The sequence below is a fragment of the Eumetopias jubatus genome, unplaced genomic scaffold (genome assembly GCF_037043125.1).
Source record: "Eumetopias jubatus isolate StellerSeaLion01/CBP00866 unplaced genomic scaffold, mEumJub1_p1.0 scaffold_10, whole genome shotgun sequence".
Lineage (NCBI taxonomy): Eukaryota > Metazoa > Chordata > Mammalia > Carnivora > Otariidae > Eumetopias > Eumetopias jubatus.
This window is the reverse complement of record NW_028274816.1, coordinates 25,172,215-25,193,853: the sequence shown is the minus strand read 5'-3', so window position 1 is coordinate 25,193,853 and position 21,639 is coordinate 25,172,215. Positions and strand designations below refer to the sequence as shown.

Genomic DNA, 21,639 nt, shown 5'->3' with positions numbered 1-21,639 from the left:
ATGCTTCGGGTCAAAAGAGGATCATTTGCAGGAGTCAGTAAAGAACTTCCCCTTCTCTCTTTACTACTATCCGACTAAGGGGCACCTCTGAGTTACTCGTCCACGGTCTCGCTCTCTCTCTCCTCTGTCTTCTGGACATAAAGTACAGTCTGCTGCTTGAACGAACGAATGAGTGAACAAACGAATGAGAATGCGGGGCTTTATGAGAGACGCTCATTTTTACGGCGCTCCCGGTTGCCTGGCACAGGAGGAATTTCGCAAATGGCAGTCACGTCGTGTCACTGACTCAGTGTCCTCAGCGCGCAGAATGCAGGCACCGCCCACACAGACTGTCGACACGATGCAGTAAGCTCTTACATGCTGTTCTCCCTCCGCTTCTCGAAATTCCTCAAAGCCACAAGCTGCCTGGCGACAGTTTCACGTTCACAGGAAAGGACCCGAAGAGAAACTGCTACTAGTTTTCCTCATCTTATTTAACCAAATTATTAAAACAACAAAAACCTCCCTAAGGCAGAGCTTCCTATATGCCAGGCACTGTTCTAGGATTCCCATATTCAAATAATCCTCACAGTGATCCTCTGAAAGTAGGTACTACTTTTAATCCCCATCTCGGGTGAGAAACGGAGGCACAGAAAGGTGAAGCCACAGTTTCACAAACTGTGAAAACGAAGGACAGATGGCCTGGAAGGTTACTCGGCCTTTCAACAGTGTGCGTGAAAACCTCTTCCCCAGGTCACCGCTGTCTGCGAAGTCTGTGTACAGCAGAAAGCCGGGTCTCGGTCGGTGATCCTCCCCGGTGCAGAAGGCCTCTGAGGAGAGACATCTGTGCCCTACCTCCTGGTCCGCCCTTGCAACCCTTCCCGGGGTGCTCGGCCCCATCCCTCAGTGTCTCTCAAGCGCGGGCCTCTGGCCACCACAGTTCCAAAGGGGACGGTTTCGTTCGCTCAACTGCCGTGACACTCTGTCTCTGTGTCCCAGGAAACACTGAACAGGGCCTACTCCGCCCCAGCCCTCCTGAAATTTGGAAGCTGTTAAGCTGCCTCTTGAATTTCTCTTTTACAGACTGAATAGCCCCAATTTCTTCAGCCTCTTTTCAGAGGCAATATTTCTCAGCCTTCAGTGATTTTCATTGCTCTCTCCTGGCCTCTCTCCAAGATTCTGTATCTTGTTTAAATAGTGAAGGCCAACACTGAACATGATTTAAGAACAGTCGTGCCTGGAAAAGTAACAAAGGCCCAACCAATACAGACTCCAGAAGGTAAATATTTTCTCGAAAAAACACAAAGTATTACAGTATTAATAATGGAAGGCAGTAAGAATTAGGTTGACCAAATAAAATAATTTCTGTTGCTTGTCATATCATTTCCTCTAATAACTGTGGTGGTTTCTGGGAGACTTATCTGTCCTGAGAAGTCTTCTCAGAAACAACTTTGCTCCTCTCCTCCACAAGGCCTAAACGTTTCCTCTCAGGCTCAGCTCTTCTTTCCTCCAATATAGCGATCCTATCATCACAAGAGATGCCTGTTGCCCTTCTCACAACACCAAGTTTTCCAGAAAGAGCACTTCCTTCCCTGACTTCTGCTGCTTCTGATTTCGGTAACACGTCCTTCTGCCTGGCTTCACTGCCTGCCCGATTTTGGGTGCACTTCAGGGTGTGGGCGCTCACCCTAGAGGCAAGGTAGGAGACACGATGTGCAGAACAAAGCCCCCCCTTCACTGCTGACGGCTTGGAGATCCAGGGGTGACCCCAGTCAAGGTGTACAGGGCAAACCCCTCCACTGGGCCTCAGGGGGAAGGGCCTAGATGACTGGACCTTCAACGGAGGAAGACTCACATCAAGGGCGACGCACGCCAGGGAGGAGCCATGGAAGAAACGTGACCTCACCAACACAGAAGCCCCTGGCATAGGGCCAGACACCTGGATGCTCAATAAACAAGCTGGTCTGGGGGCCATTTAGGAAACACTTTAGAAATTCTTTAATATAACCTAAGAGGAGGAGAATGAAGCAGACCACTCAAAAAAGCAAAACCCATATCCTTCTCCCGCTGCACAGAACCGACAGTTTTTCGGGGGAGATGAAGGATGCATCTTCTCCCTGACTTGTTGGCGTCACGCTTCCAGGGGAGAGATGTCGGGGGCTCGGGAGCCACACACACACACACACACACACACACACACACACACACACACACACACTACCTGTCCACTTGCTCTGGTCCTTCTCGCCTCCACTCTCCTGGGAGAAATGTCGGGGGCTCGGGAGCCACACACACACACACACACACACACACACACACACACACACACACACACACTACCTGTCCACTTGCTCTGGTCCTTCTCGCCTCCACTCTCCTGGGAGAAATGTCGGGGGCTCGGGAGCCACACACACACACACACACACACACACACACACTACCTGTCCACTTGCTCTGGTCCTTCTCGCCTCCACTCTCCTGGGAGAAATGTCGGGGGCTCGGGAGACACACACACACACACACACACACACACACACACACACACACACACACTACCTGTCCACTTGCTCTGGTCCTTCTCGCCTCCACTCTCCTGGTCTTTAGCAAGCTCCTCTGGATCAGCAGCCGCGTCACTGGGCCCTTCAACATCTTCAATGGCTTCTTCTGAAAGAGAAGGAAAACAGAATGTCAAGGATCAAAAGTGGACAGAAGATGAAGGACTCTCGGCTCCTACTCCAAAGAATTACAGAGCACAACACAGAGATGCCAGTGATGGTCCCTCGTGTCTTCACCGTAGCCCCCAAAAGGCTGACTGTACTTCGGCTGTGCCGAGGTCTAGGTAAGCAGCAGGGCCTTCCCGTCCCCACTCACTGGTAGGAGACTGACTCGTTTTAGACTTGTGGATATTACGTATCTCCAGATGGATTCTGAATGCCTCATTTGAGCTTTTAATATTGGAAAGCCAGTCCTGTTGAAGAAATAACTCCATCTAAATTCCTGAAGTTGCATACAAGTCTTTTGCACTTGAAAACGCCAGAAAGGAGCCACATGTCGTCTCTTGCCTAGCCCCAACCCCAGCGCGTCCTGGATTTGAACCACACCAGACCCTGTCGCTGACCCTTCAGAGGCCTCGCAGTGCGGGTGCATGTGCCAGACCACGGCGGGAGGTGTTGTTGGTTTTCTGTTTGTTTGGTTTTTAACAGTCACTCACAGTCTGAAGGATCACAGAATATTAGTGATAGGATTTCATTAATGTGAAGAGTTCTAGAAAACAAACAACATCTGTACAAACAACATCTGTAGGCCTGCCAGGCGTCAGTGGCGAGAAGCTAGATTTGTAGAGAAAGGGAAAAAAAATGTGCAAGAGAATCATGTATTTTCCTTTTGAAGTCAGTCCATTCTTTACCCATCACTGGTTTAAAACTAGCCATGGAAATTCTCTCTACCTCAACATATAATGCTTTGGGTGAAGACAAAGAATGGTCATTTCCAACATGAGGCTACTCCTGCAATAAAACTCCACCTGCCCATGTGGGAAGGAAGAGGCTAAGATGCCCTATCGATGCTGAGGGAAAGGAGGTGAGACATTTCTCTTCTGCTCCCCTTGCACTCTGGATCATTATCCAAAACGCTCATTAAGGATGGGTTAAATGAATGAATAAGGCAGGCTAACCGAGGTGGGTTAATGATGACATTATTCGCAGACTTTGAAGAGTACACCTTCCTGGGATGAGAACCTGGCTGCGCACGTCCATCACCCGAGGCTGGAACCAGCCCGGATGCGTGGGGACCAGGTATTAGATTCCAGGCTCTGACCAATGTCACCCTAGGTCTCTGGATCCACTACCCTACCTTTCAATGTTTCAAGGTGTTACCCTCCCCAACCCTGCAGAAAATAGCTTCTAAATTTCAACACACAAAAGAAGTAAAAGGAGTTCAGAATAAAATGACCTCAGAGGGTTTACAAAACTCTTGAGGAAGAAAGTATCTACTTAAGAGTCCGATTTTCCTAATTCTTCCCAAAAAGACAGTGGAAGTCCAAAGACTGGAAAACTGAACTTGGGGTCGGGGAACATTCTTCATTCCCTCCAACAGGGGATTTATGAGGCAGTCATGGGGAACAGAGATGAAATAAGAGCATGCTTATTTTCACCTCTAAGTAAGAGGGAAGGAAGGAACCCCACATCGGATCTCTGTATCTCCCTTTTGTCTCACTGCACAGTAAAGTTAACAGCAAGTCTCCCCATACCCATCCTCAGTTCTGAGAAAAATCAGGCAACCATGGTTTAAGGTCAATCTGATATACGGTGCCATATGAACACCATACATCATTGAGCAGAGAAAAAATGTTATATACAAATGTTAGTCGAGAATAACATGTGAGTTACACAGTATGATGTATGCACAGTCTTCATTATGTCCAGGCAGGATGTTCAATGCACATTTTTTACACTTTTGATAAAACTGTTCAACACTGTAATTATAAAATTCATCTTTGAATGGTGATACCAGAATTCAGTCAATCAATATTAAATTGGGCCTACCCGAAAGAATGAGGGCCCTTAAAATACAATCCTTTGCCCCCGTACATGCTGCGACACAAACTATCTGTAGTGGTGTAGGTATTAATCAAATTTGATTATGTAGAGATGGCTGAATGGCTCCACCTCTCTCTCTCTCTCTCTCTCTCTCTCTCTCACACACACACACACACACACGGTCACCTTAGATGGAGAGAGTCTGTCACATACAAAACAGACAAGACCCTGCTGTGAACAGTGTCTGGGGTGCTGCCCTGCAGAGGAGGGAAAGGACTGACCCCCTGGGAGGCCACCCCCAAGGCCAGCACCGCTCTCCTCCACATCACGTGGGCTGCAGAGCTGAGAACTCACAGTCACTCTGGCACTGACCCCAGTTCTCTGAGCCTTTCCAAACAAATCTTATTCAGAAGATACAGAGTGTGAAGAATAAGTACATCGTGGATATGACGAGCAAGGAAAACCGCACAGTGCTTTGTGAATATTCTTGGAGCCCTCATTCCCTCCCTGCCCTACTACAAGCAGAAAAGTGAAGGCAGCTGAGGAGTTCCAAAGAGAGGATGGAGGACAGAGGTGAATTCAGGAACTTGTGGTGTTTCTCCCCCCCCCCCCCGCTTTTCTTCTTTATTTTTACGATTTAAATATCAAATCCTCTTCTTTTTCAGTTCCCAGGTTTAATGTTATCATTTGTCACTCACTCACTAAAAGGCTGTTATATGCTTGGTGGGAGAAGGAACAATCAGGAAACTCCTGGACAGCTTCCTTCACAAGGGGATCAGAGTCCTCACCCCCAACTAAAAACCGGGTCTCCTTCAGCCGGGCAGGCACTTCCCTGCAGTTCCACCTACGACCTACAGGTGTCGCCCTCTGCATGGCGAGGCCTGGAAGGGCAGCACGCTGCGGAAGCAGACACTGTCTGGGCCGCCCAACCTGAGCATGTGGAAATAATACACGTCTTCAAGTGAACTGTCTGGTCCCGGGGAAATAAAATAGGACATTCATAAGCAGTTACACCATCTGTCTTTATACCATCATCATCAACAGCAAGAGGAAAAATAGCTCTTTAAAATGGATGAAAGCCCAGGCTGACAGTAACCAGAAAACTGTGAGCCCTGAATACCAATAAAGGTAGAGAAATGATGAAAAAACAGAGATACAAACTACGAATTTGTCTGGATGGCTCAGACCCACAGTGCTCTCTGCAGGCGGCCCATGTTTAATGGGTCTCCAAAGCCTAAAGAAACCCCCACTCACTAAGACCCAGGCCTCGGGCCCCCAAGGAAGGGTCTGGTGTCCCTGCATGGGAACACAATGTGGGGACCCGGGGAGCAACGGCGTCCACACAGTCTGAGCTCCTGGGGCTGGTTATCTAGACCTTGCTCCCCTTAGGGATGTATATTTGACACCCACGTGCCGTTCGAACAAGGAGTGGGGGAGGGCAGTTTCCCCCAGATCACAGATTGCATTTTCCACCCGTGAAGTCAGTGGCAACTGGCCGGGGTCATTACGGAAGTCGATTGTTTTCCCCCCTAAATAATATCAGCTACTGACAGATGGTGGGAACCAGTGAAGACTTGATGGATCAATGATCCGGTTTTATCTGGAAAATCCTGTCTTTCCCTCAGTTGGCGAAGTTGTTTCCCTTCCCTAAGACACACAGCAGTCGCTGTGCCACTTTGAAGACTGAAATGGACAAATCAAAACCATCTATTCCCCAGGAGTTTAGTACTATTTCAGAACCAAGCAGAACACACCAGGCATGTTTTCTCAAGGGCAAAGCCCGGGCCGATGTGAGGAGGTCATCTCAGCTCCCTACGCCCTGCCTGTTCCTGGCAGGGGGCAGCAGGCCCAGCACAAGCCAGGTAAGAATGTCTGCTTTTTAGAAGACTCCAGAGAAGCTGCCTCCACAACCTCTACAGCAGAAGCCGACTTTGATGGGTACATCCCAAGGGGGCCCTCAAACGAGGGCACCCCTCCTATTTGAATGTATTTTCACGTTAAAGGGCTAGGGAACCAGAAGCAAATCTTGAATGACTGTGAGGTCTTCCTGGTATCCCTTCTGCCTTCAACCTCCACATAAAACAGTGGCCGCAGGTCTTTAAAAAAAATCGATTTCCATCCCTGCCTCCTTTTCACAACTGCTTCTCCCAGACAGCACTTACTAGCACTCAGGCCAAACTCAGCCTGCTCACGCCTGTCTCCTGGCTGAGCACACGGCCCCCAAGTGCAAGGATTTCAAAGGGAAGGGTTCCTGGGGCACCTTAGGTTTTTGAGGTGATGATACCGTGGCTGCAGAAAATTTCCCTTCACTCGGGGTGGTTTTGCTCACCACAAACGCAAACTGTTCTCTGAACATACCTTACACTTAGCATGTTGGCGAAGGTGACTGCATGATTCCCCAACGTGTGGTAGATCTGCTCCCGAAGGAGGTGTGCGTGCCAACTGGCAGCCCCGTGGTGATGTGCGACCATTTCATGAACAACCTGGAAACTGGTGTGTGAGAGGAGCCCCGGGCAGAGGCGAGAACGGAGGTGGCGTCATGGTCAAGTCAGCGCTCACCGCCACCACACACATCTCCCCAATGCGTTACCCAAGAAAACGTGCCGGGTGGGGTGCCAGAAACACAATCCTGCTCACCCCGTACCTGGGGTACCTGGGGCCGAGGGCCACGCCCACAGGGTGTCCTTCACAAACTGCTCTTGGACTCAAAGGAAGGGGAGTCAGTCAACGACTGGAGACGAGGCCCTCCGTTCCCAACTCTTCACAGGAGGACGGAGATCGATTCGAACCTTCCCTCAAGCCCAACAAAGCCCCTGGAGTGCCTCGATGTGACAGAAATTTGGAAATTCTCCTAAGAATCAGGGTGTCTGTACCCAAGGCTCTCGGGCGATCGTGTTACTTAAATAATACAACGATCCGGGATCCCTGAAGAACGAAATTGTTTTTTCCTTTTTCTTTGGGGTGAGCCGTATTTGGGGGGGGGGGGGAATAAAGTGCGTTCGCCTGTCGGCAGGCTCAAGAACTGAGAAACATTAGCTGTCATGAACCACAATCAAATCGGGTTTGAAATATTTAGCAGTGGCTTGGAAAATGCGGTGGTGCGGCTCTGACAGGCGAGATGTGCACAGACACCCACTTTCCATTATAATGGAAATATCAGGCCTGTTCTGAATATGTATAACCCAGAAAAATGTATTGATTTTTCATTCGGCATTAAAAAAAATGAAATAGCCTGCAGCTGTCAAAAGCCTTTTGTTAAAAGCTCATCTTTCCTGGAATGAGGTTTACCAGAAACAAGTTTTAATTGTATACAGGACCTCTTCTTTGAAAACAAAATAACCAATCAGCCTACTTTGAAGATAGGGTTAAAGCTTTTCCGTTCCCCATTTTCAGCCTAATTAACCAAGGACAACCACAGCAGCAAGTGAGAAAGGCCTGCAACATCAGGCCCATCAGGAGTACCACGGGAGGTGGCGGCCCCCTACGCGGGGTGTCTTGGTGGGTAGCGGGTGGGACTCCATGATTGTGTCCTGTCTTCCTGTCCCTCTAAGTCCCGTGCAGGCACTACACTACACTCTGTGGCCATAGACTTAGGGTAGGACACTGTGGCCAATCTGCTGTCCTTCTGAAACGTTGGTTGGCACAACTGGAAAACAAGGGCGGAACACTCCAAGTGTGCCCAATCCCGCTGGCCTTTGGTTATCCATAGGAAATCTCTCACGGCTGTGCCTCTTCTACGGAATATGCATGCTTTATTTTTGCAAATACAGGTCAAATCATTTCCCACCGTATAAAAGATGACTCTTAAGGCCTAGACCGCTTGCTTCTACTAAGATCCAGTGTGTTAAAATTCTGCTATAACAGAAACTTGTAACAGGATATGATGGACAATGCTGACAGACAGATAGCCCTGTTGCTCCCAGCTCTTCAACCCTAGTCTTGTCTCCCCTCTTCAAGCCAGGGAGGAAGAGGTAAATGGTAGCGATGCTTGCGACTAACTATGCCGTTCCCCAGCCCTGACACTTTGGCAAGTATGATTTCACTGAATGATGACCACAGGTCTGACCGGTGGGGGACTGTCCGTGTGCCCTGGGCTTCTTCCTAACTGCACAGTAACCTCCAGATCCAGGATGCGATAATCCATTCTACAACATTCCCAAACACACTCTCTCAAACATTTACTCCAGGGTTTTACTCCAGTGGTGTCTCTTGCCAGCCCTGGCCATATGGCTGGAGACTACATGAGACATAGCTTCGAGCAATTAGGTTTTCTGGTCGACAATACCGCAGTCCCAGAAATTTTCCCTTAAATGAAGGTGGCTTGGCTTACCACAAATGCGTAGCGTTCTCTTAAGACACTTTACACTTAGCATCTTGGTGAAGGTGACTGCATGTTTTCATGCCGACGCACGGAACGGGAAACTTAAAATCTCCCTTGAAAGTTCCTTGTGGGTAATCACATGAATATTACTTTAACTTCAGGCAAAACTGGTCCATTCTACTTTCTACATCTTAACAGGGTAGAGATTAACTGAGGGAAATGCCAAATCACAAGATGAACGGTCCAGGAATCCAAACTGACGCTGGCCAGGGGAACATTCTGAAATACAACTATCCCAGTGTACACAGGAAACCTTAAAGGGGCAAAGAATGAGGGGGTGGGGTGTGTGTGTGAGGGGCGTGAAGCAGGAAGGGGCTCCAAGGCTGCAAGCCTGGAGCACTCATTTAATTCATCAGAAGTGTAATACTCTCCCGCCTTCTCAGGGTAAGACACCACTTCTTTCCCAACAGACATGAGGACAGACAGGGAGGACAGGCAAGCTGGCCCCCTGCACTCCTGCTAGCCCAGGTCCTTCCGAAGTCCCTCTCTTGCACGGGATCTATGGAACAGAGCCCGGGGGAGGCAGAGGGAGGCCTCCCCTCCAGGTGGCCCCGGTCTTCAGTCCTGTCCATTTTCTTACCAACCTAAGCTCCATGCCAGGCCGGGCCAGCCAGCCAAGGCCCCCTCTCTACCAGCTGGGGAAAACCGTCCGGGGGGTGGGGGTGGGGGGGTCGGGCCCGGTGCCGTGGCAGGGTATTTTCCCACCCTGGTCACCTCTCAAAAAATAATGTGGCCAAGGTGCTAACCAGTTGTTTCAAACAAAACCGCCTTGTCGAAGGTGATGTTTCTACACGTGGATTTCAGTCCTCCAAGGGAAAAGGGGGCGGGGAGCAGGAGAGGAAGTGAGGGACGCGCTTGGCTGGAGACACACTTCCTTCCTCTAGGGATGAGCTCTCGTGCACTCGGATCCTTTAAGGGATCATTTTACCACAAGACATCTTCTGACCACTAGGTGTTCATTTACCAAATACACCTCGGGCCACAGTGCCTGGAGGTTCTGGACAGAGCCTGAAGAGGTGGTGGAGGCCTGCCAGCCCTCGCAGGGGGCCTTTGGGAAAAGCTCTGAAGGAAAACGCAGCGCTGAAGGACCTCGGCCTCCTCGCTGCCTCCACCCTGACCTCGTTTCCCGGCCCCCACCCCGGCGACCCTGCCTTTTGGCACCAGGCTTCAAGAATCAACACGCCGAAGGCAACTCCGGGTATTATTAAAATGAATAATTGGAGAATAGAGACCATTTATGCTTTTGTATATTTGAAGATCGTGCCACTGTTTATAGAAACAAGAAAAATGGGGATCGTGTGGCAGGAGGGAGCCTGGGAAGGCTGGGCGTGCGGCAGCCTGCGTGCGCAGCCCCTGCTGGGTGAAGCCAGGTCGGCCTCGACAAGAACACGAGCCTGGCGGGGGGGAGTTTCTCCCTTTGCTTTGTACTTATTGTCACCTCTGCCTTGCGCATCGACGGGAGGGAGCATCTTATGGGTCCAAAGTGGCCACGGCCTGTGGAGGTCTCCCGGAGAAAACATCCCCTCCCGGGGCTGCCCTCCCGAGCGGACAGCACGGAGCGCCCGAGCGCCCGCTGCAAACTGCTCTTGTTGTGCGGGGAGGGACGGGCCCTGCCATCTTCCGTCTCCTGGGCAAGGCCGCTTGGTCCATCTCAACAGTCTGTCAAAACAGCGCTAAAATTACAGGGGTGGGTGGGGGTCAGGGGAGGAGAGAAAGGGAGGAACCGCCTAGAGCCAGGATTGCAACAAGTTCCATTTATCTGTGTTCTTAGCAAAAGCACCTGGGCTGCCCCCTGCAGAAATGCAGAAAGGATGAAAGCAAATGTGCGGTGACAAAGCACAGGGAACTAAATATGTCCGCTGACTCGCCTGGTGGCTGTTCACAGGAAGAGTTGCCGTGCGTGCTCGCTCGCTCTCTCTCTTTAAATAACCGAAAGATGTGAGTTCCAGTGTGTACAACACAAACCCAACCCTGAGACGGTGTCGGAATCCACACCGAACAAGAAACCCAGCTCTGTCCCAGAACTCCGAAGGAGCCTCAATCCAGCGGGGATTAGCTCCCTCGGATTTCCACAGAGCCACGGCTGCCGCTCTGCTCTCACACATGAAATGTAAAAAGGCAAATTCCCCGAGCATGTTTGTAGCGGAGCGTGATGTGATTGTGTTGTCATTTATGGGAAATAATCGCAGACCCATCTCTCCCCGTCCCCCCCCTCCATTTTCCAGTCCAAATAACCATGAAAAATTACACTTCAATGTCAGGGCGACGACAAAGGAGGCGCGCTCTCTGGGAGCTCAGCGGATTTGCAGGGGTTTTTCCTTTCTTTGGACAAAAACTACCTTCAATTGTACTTCATTTAAAACGTGATCTAACAAATGCATTTTGACAAGTTCCTTTCTCTTTTGCTCCTTTCTTTCAAACAGTATTTTGCACAGTTTAACCTCACACCAAACTGGAATGTTCTAGAAAGAAGAGGCATGCAAAATAGAAGGCCCTTGAAACCAAGAAGGGTGTTTTATTTCCCCCTCTGGTAAAAACAAAGTAGTGGAGGAAAATAATGATTCTAACTCAATATGCTGCCGCTAACGCATGGAGGAGGGGACAGAGTAAGTCACAGAGTCTTAACAACAGAGTATCTGATGGGTAAAGGTGAGAAAAGCCAAGGTTAGTAGAAAGACAGCCTTGATGGAGGAAGAAGGGGCCTCAAATGTTTGCTCAGTACAACAGAGCATTTCGTGGATTTGGAGGCATCATCTAAGGTGTCTGGAAGTATGGTCAGAATTGGGGGTTCATGCCCACATGGGATGAGGAAGAGAAGCCTCTTTGATGGGGTCCCATCTCCCTCCGAGTCCCGCTCCTCTACAGAAAAGGACATTTTTTGCCCAAACAGATCTGCCTGAAAGCTTTTTAACATTCCAGGTGCAAGGCCTAAGCAGTCCCTACAAGCATCTGTCTTTCAGTAACACTCTGCTGGAAATAAACACTGCCAGTCTTCCATGTTTGGAGGGGAGAAGACAGGACAGATAAACACACATGAGTGATAGAAAGAGTGTAAATAAAAAAAAATTTACAGTTTCCGTTAAAAAGACTGGTATCATCCTTCTGCATTGCAACTGACTTGGCGTGTCAGGGAGAGAGCTTATGCTTCATGCAAAAAAAAAAAAAAGACCCTATTTATTTTTAATTGGAAAATGTTGGGAACACATGGGTGAAAAGAGTCGAGCAAAGCCTGTAAGTGTACTTAAGCATCTATATACAAATGAAGGTGTATGGGAAATGAACAGGATGTACCAGAAGTGATATTAGATGGCGGTGATTAGAACCTAATGGGTCTAAGTGAGACCTTGCGGGATGGCTCTCGTAACAGGACGGTCCGCTGCTGATGGATGCAATCTATACAGGAATGACAGCATGGAACGAAAGGTGGAGAGGAGGCTGTACAGACCCAAGGCCTTTACAACACTGGGGAGACAGGAGGTGACATCGCCCAAGGGAATGGTGGACTGTGTGAGGCGAGGATATGCAAAAAAAAGCAAACTGAAATCAGAGAAACAGGTGAGCATTTTGTGGCTGGCCATCAAAACAAACAGCACCCAACCCAGAAAAATAAAGCCGTAGACTCCAGGAGTCTAAGTCACAGGCTAGAACAAACGAGGGGCTGGAATTCCCAGCCTGTGTGTGGCCTCAGTCTTACGCCCAGTGTCCGAAGGGTCTGGAGCCTATTAAGAAGTCAGCCTTGTCCCTGGGAAGCACTGGGTGCATGCAGAAATAGGCATCCACTCCCACTCGTGGACAGCAGCACCACGGCCTGTCCATGAGCTGCATTTTGCATGATCATCAGCCACTTAGAGGCACAGCTGGTAAAACAAGCTGATTCATAAAAATAAAGCACAAACAAAGGCTGACACTTTCCAAACCTAATCCAGGAAAAAAACATCAGGCCAACTTCGGGCAACACCGCACCCACAAAAGCACCGACTAAGCCTGTTCTCCTTTGGCCAGACCCGCGCATGCATGCAGACGCACGCAGATCCCCGCAGACCTAACGGCACCGGGAACCGCAGAAGCCCACGCCAGAGATACACGTGAACCCTGGAGACTGCCCGGAATGGAGTCTGACACCTCAGGTGCCTACCGCGCGTTCACTGCCTCGTGCAAACAGAGAAGAGCCCGCCTGTGCCAGAAGCATTTACGGTCACACCGGAGACATTTAAGGATGCGTCTACACGGGGAAAGTAAAAACCTGGGCCGTTCTCCAAAACCGTAGAGTCCCCCAGCACACTTCAGCCTGAAAAACCAGGCGGCGGCAGCAGCGGCATATTTCAGCTGACATTTTTTCCTAGGAAATTGCAAAGAAAGTGAGGCAGGAAGCTGAGGGACTGAGAAAATCCAAAGGTTTATGTTCCAGAGCTTTCCTGCATCCACGTGAGGAAAAGCAGATGGGGCTGCTAAGTTGTCATTTTTAACACGCACCTTGTACAGCTCTTCTGTGCCCAAAGGGAGAGAGAAAATTCTTGGATCTTCCCCCTCCCTTTGAGAAACTTCCAAAGTTATGTCAGTGGTCGAATACAAAGCCTCTAGATTTTAAAAATCTGGATCGCGTTCAATGAAATGTTCTTTTTCTGGGGTTTGACAGAAGACCACCACCACCAGCACACCTGACCTTTCACGATGATTTTAGCTAAAGCGGCCCATCACCAAATCTCCCAGAGCTACTAACTATGTTTAGGCTCAGCCTCAGGACTGGGTGCACCTACTGGGCCTTTCCCCCTAAGGACAGGCTAGAATCCCCGGAAAGGGAATGCAGTCCATCACATTGGAAGGTGACACCAATGTGACACTGTAATGCATTTTAAGGCACAAAAACAGTCATAATCATCAAGGCAAACAACTCAAAAGAAGAACCTAAATTCTAGACTCTTACCCATAGTCTCTCATGGTGGGAACATTTGACAACAACACACGAAACCAAAGGGAAAGAAAATGGTGTCAAGACACGAGAAAGTCACTGAGGATCTGGGCAGAAAGTGCAAATTCAGCGACCAAGAGTTGGACAGTCAGGAATAAGGGATCCGTGGCAACTGACAGCACACGGTCCTACTTCACAGAAGTAATTGTGGGGGCGCCTGGGTGGCTCAGTCGTTGGGTGTCTGCCTTTGGCTCAGGTCGTGGTCCCAGGGCCCCGGGATCGAGCCCCGCATCGGGCTCCCTGCTCCGCGGGAAGCCTGCTTCTCCCTCTCCCACTCCCCCTGCTTGTGTTCCCTCTCTCACTGTGTCTCTGGCAAATTAAACAAATAAAATCTTAAAAAAAAAAAAAAAGAAGTAATGGTGGACATTTACATTCTTCTGCACCAGGAGAAAGGACTAGAAGCTCCCGGAAGGGGATATCTTAAGTCAGAATCCTCCCCAAACTTCCGAAAGCGGACAACTCTTCCTATGGGAATATGGACCCTGAGGCAGAGAGAGAATATGGAAATGAAGCCTGCAACAAGTGAAAGGGTTTGCTTCACTTTGTAAGGCCAACATTTATGGCAAGGAAGGGAATAAAGCAAGCCAAGGGTGTGATCAAAAAGTATCCGAAACACAATGCTGTCTTGAAGATGAAATCGCTCAGTGATTAGGAAGAAAAAACGAGAATGACTTCTCACTTATCAAGCAACAATTTTAAATATCAAAAGGAAGAAGAACGGGGGAAGAGGAGGATTTAGACAGTAACCAATGAGCAACTTTCAAAAAAAAAACCAAAAAACAAAAAACAACCAAAACCAAAAAAACCATATCTTTAAATTCAATATAAACGATGGCTGGAAAAAAAAAAAAGGGCTCAATTTCTGTGTGAAAAGACTCTACGAATTGACTCAACTGCTGGAAGATGCTGGTGACAAGTTGGAAGAACAGAAAACTGGGCTTTTAAGAGAAAGGCACGAGTGAACAGATTTAGGAGGAAGAACTACCGGCCGTTTACAGAAACGTGGTCATCAGAGGGATCTGCCTTTGTTTTGAGGGATTTGAGGGAGCTGACAGCAAGTGCCTCCACTTTCCAGACCAGGAGACTGGGGCCTGGAGAGGGGTGGGGCTCAAAGCCCACGGGGTCAGGAAATCCATAGGAGGATGAACGGAATGGGCACAAAGACGAGCAAAGAAAGAAGCAAAGGCCCGTGGAAAAGCTGGAAGGCTGAAGCAAATGGATTCCAAGAGTGGAACCATAGTTGTTCAAAGCAGCATCCAGCTTTTCTTTCCATTTTGAGACAAAAGGCATAATAGCAAGGATAAAAATGGGCTCGCCAAGACCGATAACCATCCCCTAAGAACCTAGATATCCATGTATTTAGGCAAATAGTATCCTGTTAACTTCCTGCCCCGTGGCAACGTGGTACCCGGAATAAAACCATCACATTTAAAGACAGAAGAACCCTCAGTCCTCGCACATCCCCCCACCACCTCGCTCTTTCCTACTCTCTCTCTCTCTCTCTCTCTCTCTCTCTCTCTCGTTCCTACTTTGTCCCTCTCTCCCTCCCCTTCTCCTCCCTTCATGCTCTTTCTGGAAGGGGGTTGTCCCAGAACTACTCCTCCCAAATGGCGCAGGGCAGAGCCTGTCAGAGATCTTCTGGATCCAGGTTGAGGTCCAAGGGGCTGGTGTGGCCCCGAATCCCTGCCTCGGAGAACTAGCAAAAGCCAAGTAATTGCTTGTTCTCCCTCCGCTAATAAGCTTTTCAGCAGAGGAAGAATTCAGCTTCCTGTAGTCAACAGACCCTTTTTTCCCTGCCTCTCCTCGCTCCAAATAATCTAAAGTGACTGCAATTTCAGTCCTGGCTCTCTAGCATTCAGCTCCACCGGCTGAGGTCAGAGGGTGTCAAGTGAGGGCTCTCCATTTCTTTTCGACTCTGTCTTCACACCACCCATGCTTCTTTGTAACTGAGGCAACCTGCCTCCCCAGCCCAGCCATTATGTGCACCACCAGCCCACGGCACACACGGACTTCAGTCAGGATTCCAGGAAATGTTTTTAAGGCCTAGAAAACACTGGGGGAGGAAAAAAAAAAAATCTCTTTGCTGTAAACAACTGATTAGTAATGACCAACTTCAGATGCTCGGGTGACCTGAGCCACTCATTTCCTGGTTTTGAGAAAATGCATCGCGCTACAACATTTCTGTGTGTGTGGTGGTTAAACCATGTGGCTGGTTGTGTGGTTTTCGGTTAGTTGAATGCAAATGACTCCGGATGCTGAATTTGTTTCTGACGACATCGCTACACACTCATGGCGCTGGTAGCTTCGAGATGGGCTTCGTGCCTGTGGAACCGGGTGCAAGGGGGCTGCTCGGGGCGGGGGGGGGAAGCATCCCCTGCCTCATTTCCCAGGTGAATGAAATGGGATTTCAATTAAGAAGGGCGGCACCCGTGCCTTCCCCTCCTGTCTTCATGGAGAGCTAAGGTTGGGGGGGGGGGCACAGGCAGAGTGCGAGGCAAACACACACATGGACAAAGGGAGATGGACTGAGTGAAAGGAAGAACAGGTGTGTGAAGGGACGGAGGGAGACCCCGCAGGTGCCCGTCCTATGGACAGGATGAATGGAAGTGCACGTCCAAGTGCACGAGGCCAGCTACTGGAAGAGCAGCTCCAAGCGGGGGAAACAGAGGCAGGTCTGCAAAAAGACTGCTCAGTGGGCCTGCAGCCGATGCCCGTGAGGTTCTGGAAGGGGAGGAGGGAAGGGGAGAAGCATCCAGGGAAGATGTGAACACCTGCACATACACCCGCACCACCACCACACACCCAGAGGAGGTAGACGCTTACTCCCGGCTACAGCCAGGTCTGTGATGGGAATTTATTTCCCTCAATTATGTGCTCTTGTCCCCAGTCTCAGTTCATCAGCACAGTGCAGCCAAGTCAATGAAAGGCTCCATAATGAAGTAATCACATGCACGGGGATGGCCCCGCACCTGCCCGCTGGGCCCTGAATCAAGCTGACATCGGCCCTCCAATCCCTCCCCAGCCCCGTGTGCTCCCAGGCTCCTCGTCAGGTCACCCCCATCCTGCCCCAAGAGGCTCTGGCCCGGCTGCCATTTTCTTGACGCCATCACAAATGCCCTGATTGCAAGAGAGGAGGAAGGGACTAGCTCCGTGGGACAGGGCAGTACGAAACGTTCCACCCCTCTCTTTTCTCCTATCTGGGAAATCCTTCACTGCAAGGAGCCTGATCCTAAAAACCCATACCATGTGCCCAGAAAGACTCCATTTGCTCAAGTCATTGGTATCTAATAATAATAATAGTAATGGGGGAACACAACTGGAGTAGATTTCACAGGTGAGGGAACGGAGGCTCACAGAGGTTACACGAGTGGCAAAGGTCACGCAGCTCAGAGGCAAAAGAGCTGAAGCTAAGGCCCATGCTCTGCACGACCACCTCAAGAGCTGCTGCGTTCTCCCAAGAGAACTTAAACTTCTGCTCACGCCGTCTGTCTGTCCGTCCACCGCATGCTCATGGGGCACCTCTTCCAGGCACTGACAACACAGCTGGGAACAAGACAGGAAGACTCCCTACTCTCGAAGGGCAAGAGAGGATGGGGGCGTCAGACAGACAAGGTGCTGCCCAACAAATGAACATACTTCAAGTCAGGTGCTGATGGGGGAAGATGAAAAAGTAGGGACGGGGGACAAAAGAAATCCCAGGGGTCACTTCCTACTGGCAGCTTAGAGAAGACCTGGAGGAAGGAAGGGCGCGAGCCACAAGGGCCATCCAGGCAGAGAATAACGGCACATGCAAAGAAAGGCCCGAGGTGGGAGCAGAGAGACAGAGGAGGGCCCCGAGAGGAGTCAGACAGGTCATGGGGGCGAGTTCCCATGGGCCAGAGGCCCCGCTACCACGCAAGGGACTTCTACGAAAATGAGAACAAGCATCCCCTCTTCTGGGCAGACGTGGCCCCAGACCCCCCACCCTGCTTGGTAAGCCGAACCTGGGACCCCTCCCCTTGGGAGAGAGCTGCATGAGCGAGACCCTGCCCAGCCCCCCACAGTTACACTGCCAGGGCTTTCCAGTACGAGGCTAAAGGACCTCCCCACACATGCGTATGTGTAATATATACGATCTCCTGGAGCCTTCCCCTTTCCCGGGGTGGTGGGCAGAAGCTGACCATGAGTGCAACAAACACAAAGAGGGGATGGGGAAGCCTGACCATCCTCTGCCACAGGCCGCACGGCAGCATTGGATGGTGGGGGCACCCATTCAGCAAAGCACCTCCCTAGAGGCTGAAGAGTCCGCACCAGGACTGGGGCGAGGGACGTGAGGCTCACAGGAGCTGTAGCTCCAAGCCAGGAATGCCGACCATTCTGCACGTCCCTTCTCTGAAACTGTACTGCCCTTTCACATATGTGCATTGCAACGCACTTTGCAAACTTAATAATCATATAAAGCTACGTGACCCCAGCAAAGCTGCTGTTTCAATGCCAGCTCTTCCCAGCACAAGATCAATCTGGGGTGGGGAGGGTACTTTGCTTTTCTTAAATGGGCTGTTGTGGGAAAAGAGTCTGCTCCACTTGCCACAACGTAACAGGTGTCTCCCCCTAGTGACATGCACACACACACACACACACACACACACACACACACACACACACACACACGCTTCCGGCAGCGGCACCACCCCCGCCCCCCCGCTGTCTCGGGGCTAGAGCCAGGTAGCGAGGTACAGGTAGACGGGCATCACCTATCTCCGCAGGCTGCACTGGGCCCCCATCCTCAAACCAGCCATCTCTAAGTACCCTGGGGCATCCAAGACAGAATAAGTGGGCAAGCCCTCGAGTGTTCTGGGTTCTGTTGTTAAACATGAACGGTGAACCCGGAACGCCTATGGAGTAGCTGGTCTGTATGCTGTTTCTCTGGCCAGGAGACCAGAGGAGCTGGATCTTGGCCAGAAGGGAGAGAGAGAGGGGCCCTGCAGAAAACACAAGAAGTCAGAAGGGGACAGGAGTGGCGGGGAGTGGGGGGGCAGCCGGAGGAGCCCCTTCTGGGCTTGCTGGGGATCCGCAGGACTGCCCAGAAAGGCAAGGCCAAGAGCCAGAGAGGAACAAGAAGGCACCAAGCAGGGGACTGTATGTAGGTGATGAGGGAGGAGGCAAAACCTAGAAAACTGGAAGCTGAGTGGAAGAGGATGCATTAATGGGCCAGACCCATCACGGCTTCGGGCGCACATTAATTCGGGTTTCCGCAGTGACCAGAAGCCTGAGGAGCCATAGTCCCTTCTCCAGTTCATTCCATTCCAATCATCAGGAGAACTGTGTTTTGGGGAAGGGGCCAGGACAGTTATTGGAGCCTTAACTTGGCTGCTGCCTTTTACAGTACACTTCCCAGAATAAACTGCCCCAAGACTTCATCCATCACCAAAAAAGGCAACTGTGAAAACACTCACGGCCGGCCCCTTCCCTCACACCAGCAGTCACCCTCCACTCCGCTGGTGGGGGGCGGGCTGGGGTGGGGAGGGTGGAGGTGGCTCGGCCGGTACTAATTGCTCTTGCGGATGCTGTGCGGTGTGGGGACCATTCCCAGCGATGAGCAGTTAGGAACTTCCCAAATCATTAACCTTTCTCAGAGTGCATTGTACTGGGAGGTGCTCCCTCTGCAGCCTATTCAGGAGCCCTATTGATCTGCCGCACACTCGGTGCCTTCAAAGTTGTTTATGATCAATATGCAAATTGCCCATGGCATTGATCTAGTATTAATTTTCAATTAGGGAATCCACAAGGGGTCTCTGAGGGTCAATACCTAACAATGCAAAGGAAACTCTGCTGAGGAGTCTCGGGCCTGATGCTGATAAAAGCTTCCCTAAGCCTCCTTCTCAATAGTTCCAGGCCCTCGGGGCTGTCACCTTCACTTTGGCTCATTTGGTTCCCTCCTAAGTCAGACCCCTTCGGTCGGCAGCCTCCCAGGGCTGGCTCTGGGGTTGTTGCCCTGAACTCCCCCACCCCCTCCGCCACCACCGCCCCTGCTCCCCAGCCCGGTGCCACAGGGACACTCCCTGGCTGCCAGTGCATTCCCCCGACACCCGCCCTCTTGATCGGATGCCCCAGGACATGCCTCCACGGCTCCCCATGCCACACCCAGCCCCAGGACCACTCTCTCCCCCAGCTCCCCAACCACACATACCTTTTTCCTCCCTCTCTCCCTCTCCCTCGTTTCTGCTTAGTCACGGAACGTCACCTTGGCACGCTGCCACGGCTGGAGCTGGCGAGCTGCACGGTCCCCAGAAATCTCAGGCAGTCAGGCAGAGCCGCCAGGCTGCCAGGTTATGCTTGGCAAACAACCCACTGATGTCATTTCAAAAAACCAGTGGGGGGAAGGAAAAAGGCACAGCTTCAAATCATCTGTTTCTCCTTTCTTTCTTCTAACAAAATGCTTCTTCCTAAATGAAACATGGGGGCAGGGGGCTGGAGGGATGTTAATGACTTTACCACTCGCTCACGGTTCCCAGAAGAGGCCTCGGCCCCCCCTCCAGGAGTGTGCAGGGCAGTGCGTGTGAGCCACGGATGGGGGTGTCCCGGGGGAGAGTGTGCCCAGCTGGGACTCGAGTGACCCGGGGACTCAGTCATTCCATTACGGCCCCTAACAGCCCCTGAGAGATTTGCGTGGGAAAGCTGGGCGGGCAGGAGCTGGGAGATGAAAGTGTCCTGCTCCCCTCCCAGCAGGTGTGGAGATGAGCAGGATCCAGCTGCGCTCCAGCCTGGGGCCCAGCGAGGACTCTGTTCGCCTTCTCTCTCTGCCAGGGGCTCTGCGTGCTCCACGTTTTCTGCACATCCTCCAGCTGGAACAAACCTTCCAGAGTCTCAGGCTCTGTCATGTCCCACGGAACCCCCCGAAGACCCACCTCCACGCCGGATGGGTGGGTGCCTGCCCACTTTCGGCACTGCTGCTCCCCGCGCGAACCGGCGCATTAGCTAGCCAGGCTAATTGGTTTATGGATAACATTAATTACCATGTTGCTCATTAATGGATGAAATCTTTATTGGTGCCATTGATCAGCGGACTTGTTAGCTGGCCTCCTAACCAATGGCGGATATAACAAGCTCTCTTATTGGCATATCAATTAATGCAATCAATTCCTGGCCAGAGGCTGCCATTCGCCTCCCTGGTTGTTCAGGGGTAGAAGACAGAGCCATGTCAAGCATGCCTTTCTTTAGAGTTCCCATTTCTCAACTGACTTCCAGGTGGCTTCTTGGCCGCTTGGGGCTCATCTAGCCAAATTAAAAAAAAAAAAAAAATCACACCTACCCTTCCATGTGAAAATCACCTTTCCATGTTCCATTAGTGACATAAGTGCTACTCTATCAGGATACATCAGCTAGAAGGAAAATGGGAAGGGCCTGGAGACTGTTAAAGCAAACAGGAGGGCTGAAGGAATCAGGAGATATTTCTAGATTGGACACTGATGGAAATGATTTGGTCCCCAGACTGGCCTCTGGACAACGATCACACAAGCCTGAAAACAACAAACCACAGGCATCAGCCCTCTGCCCACCCGGGGAAGGCTTCCCAGACCTCCCAACCTCCTCAATGCACAATCACATCTGCTGACCACACCTAACGGCATCCGCCTCACTCCGTGCCTCCCACTGACCGGTCCTGCAGGAAAACCTCGCCTGCTCACCTTAAATCCCAAGCTCCGGTACCGAAAAGGCCTTTTCACATTAGGGACCACCACGTGCCCAGTAAATCTGTGCACACAGGGGCACTCTAATGTTTGTTGAAACAC

The 21,639-nt window shown here is 50.9% G+C and overlaps 1 protein-coding gene across 4 annotated transcripts in view; it reads right to left on the bottom strand.

Annotated features, from left to right (window-relative positions):
- The window catches only part of ZFHX3 (zinc finger homeobox 3), a 245,159-nt gene that overhangs the window by 43,598 nt on the left and 179,922 nt on the right, over window positions 1-21,639 (bottom strand). For all 4 annotated transcript variants that reach the window (XM_088027462.1, XM_088027463.1, XM_028092199.2 and 1 more), the window contains one exon: window positions 2,536-2,643. In XM_088027462.1, coding sequence (XP_087883588.1) covers window positions 2,536-2,643 — 108 coding nt within the window. The remainder of the gene's footprint in view (window positions 1-2,535; window positions 2,644-21,639) is intronic.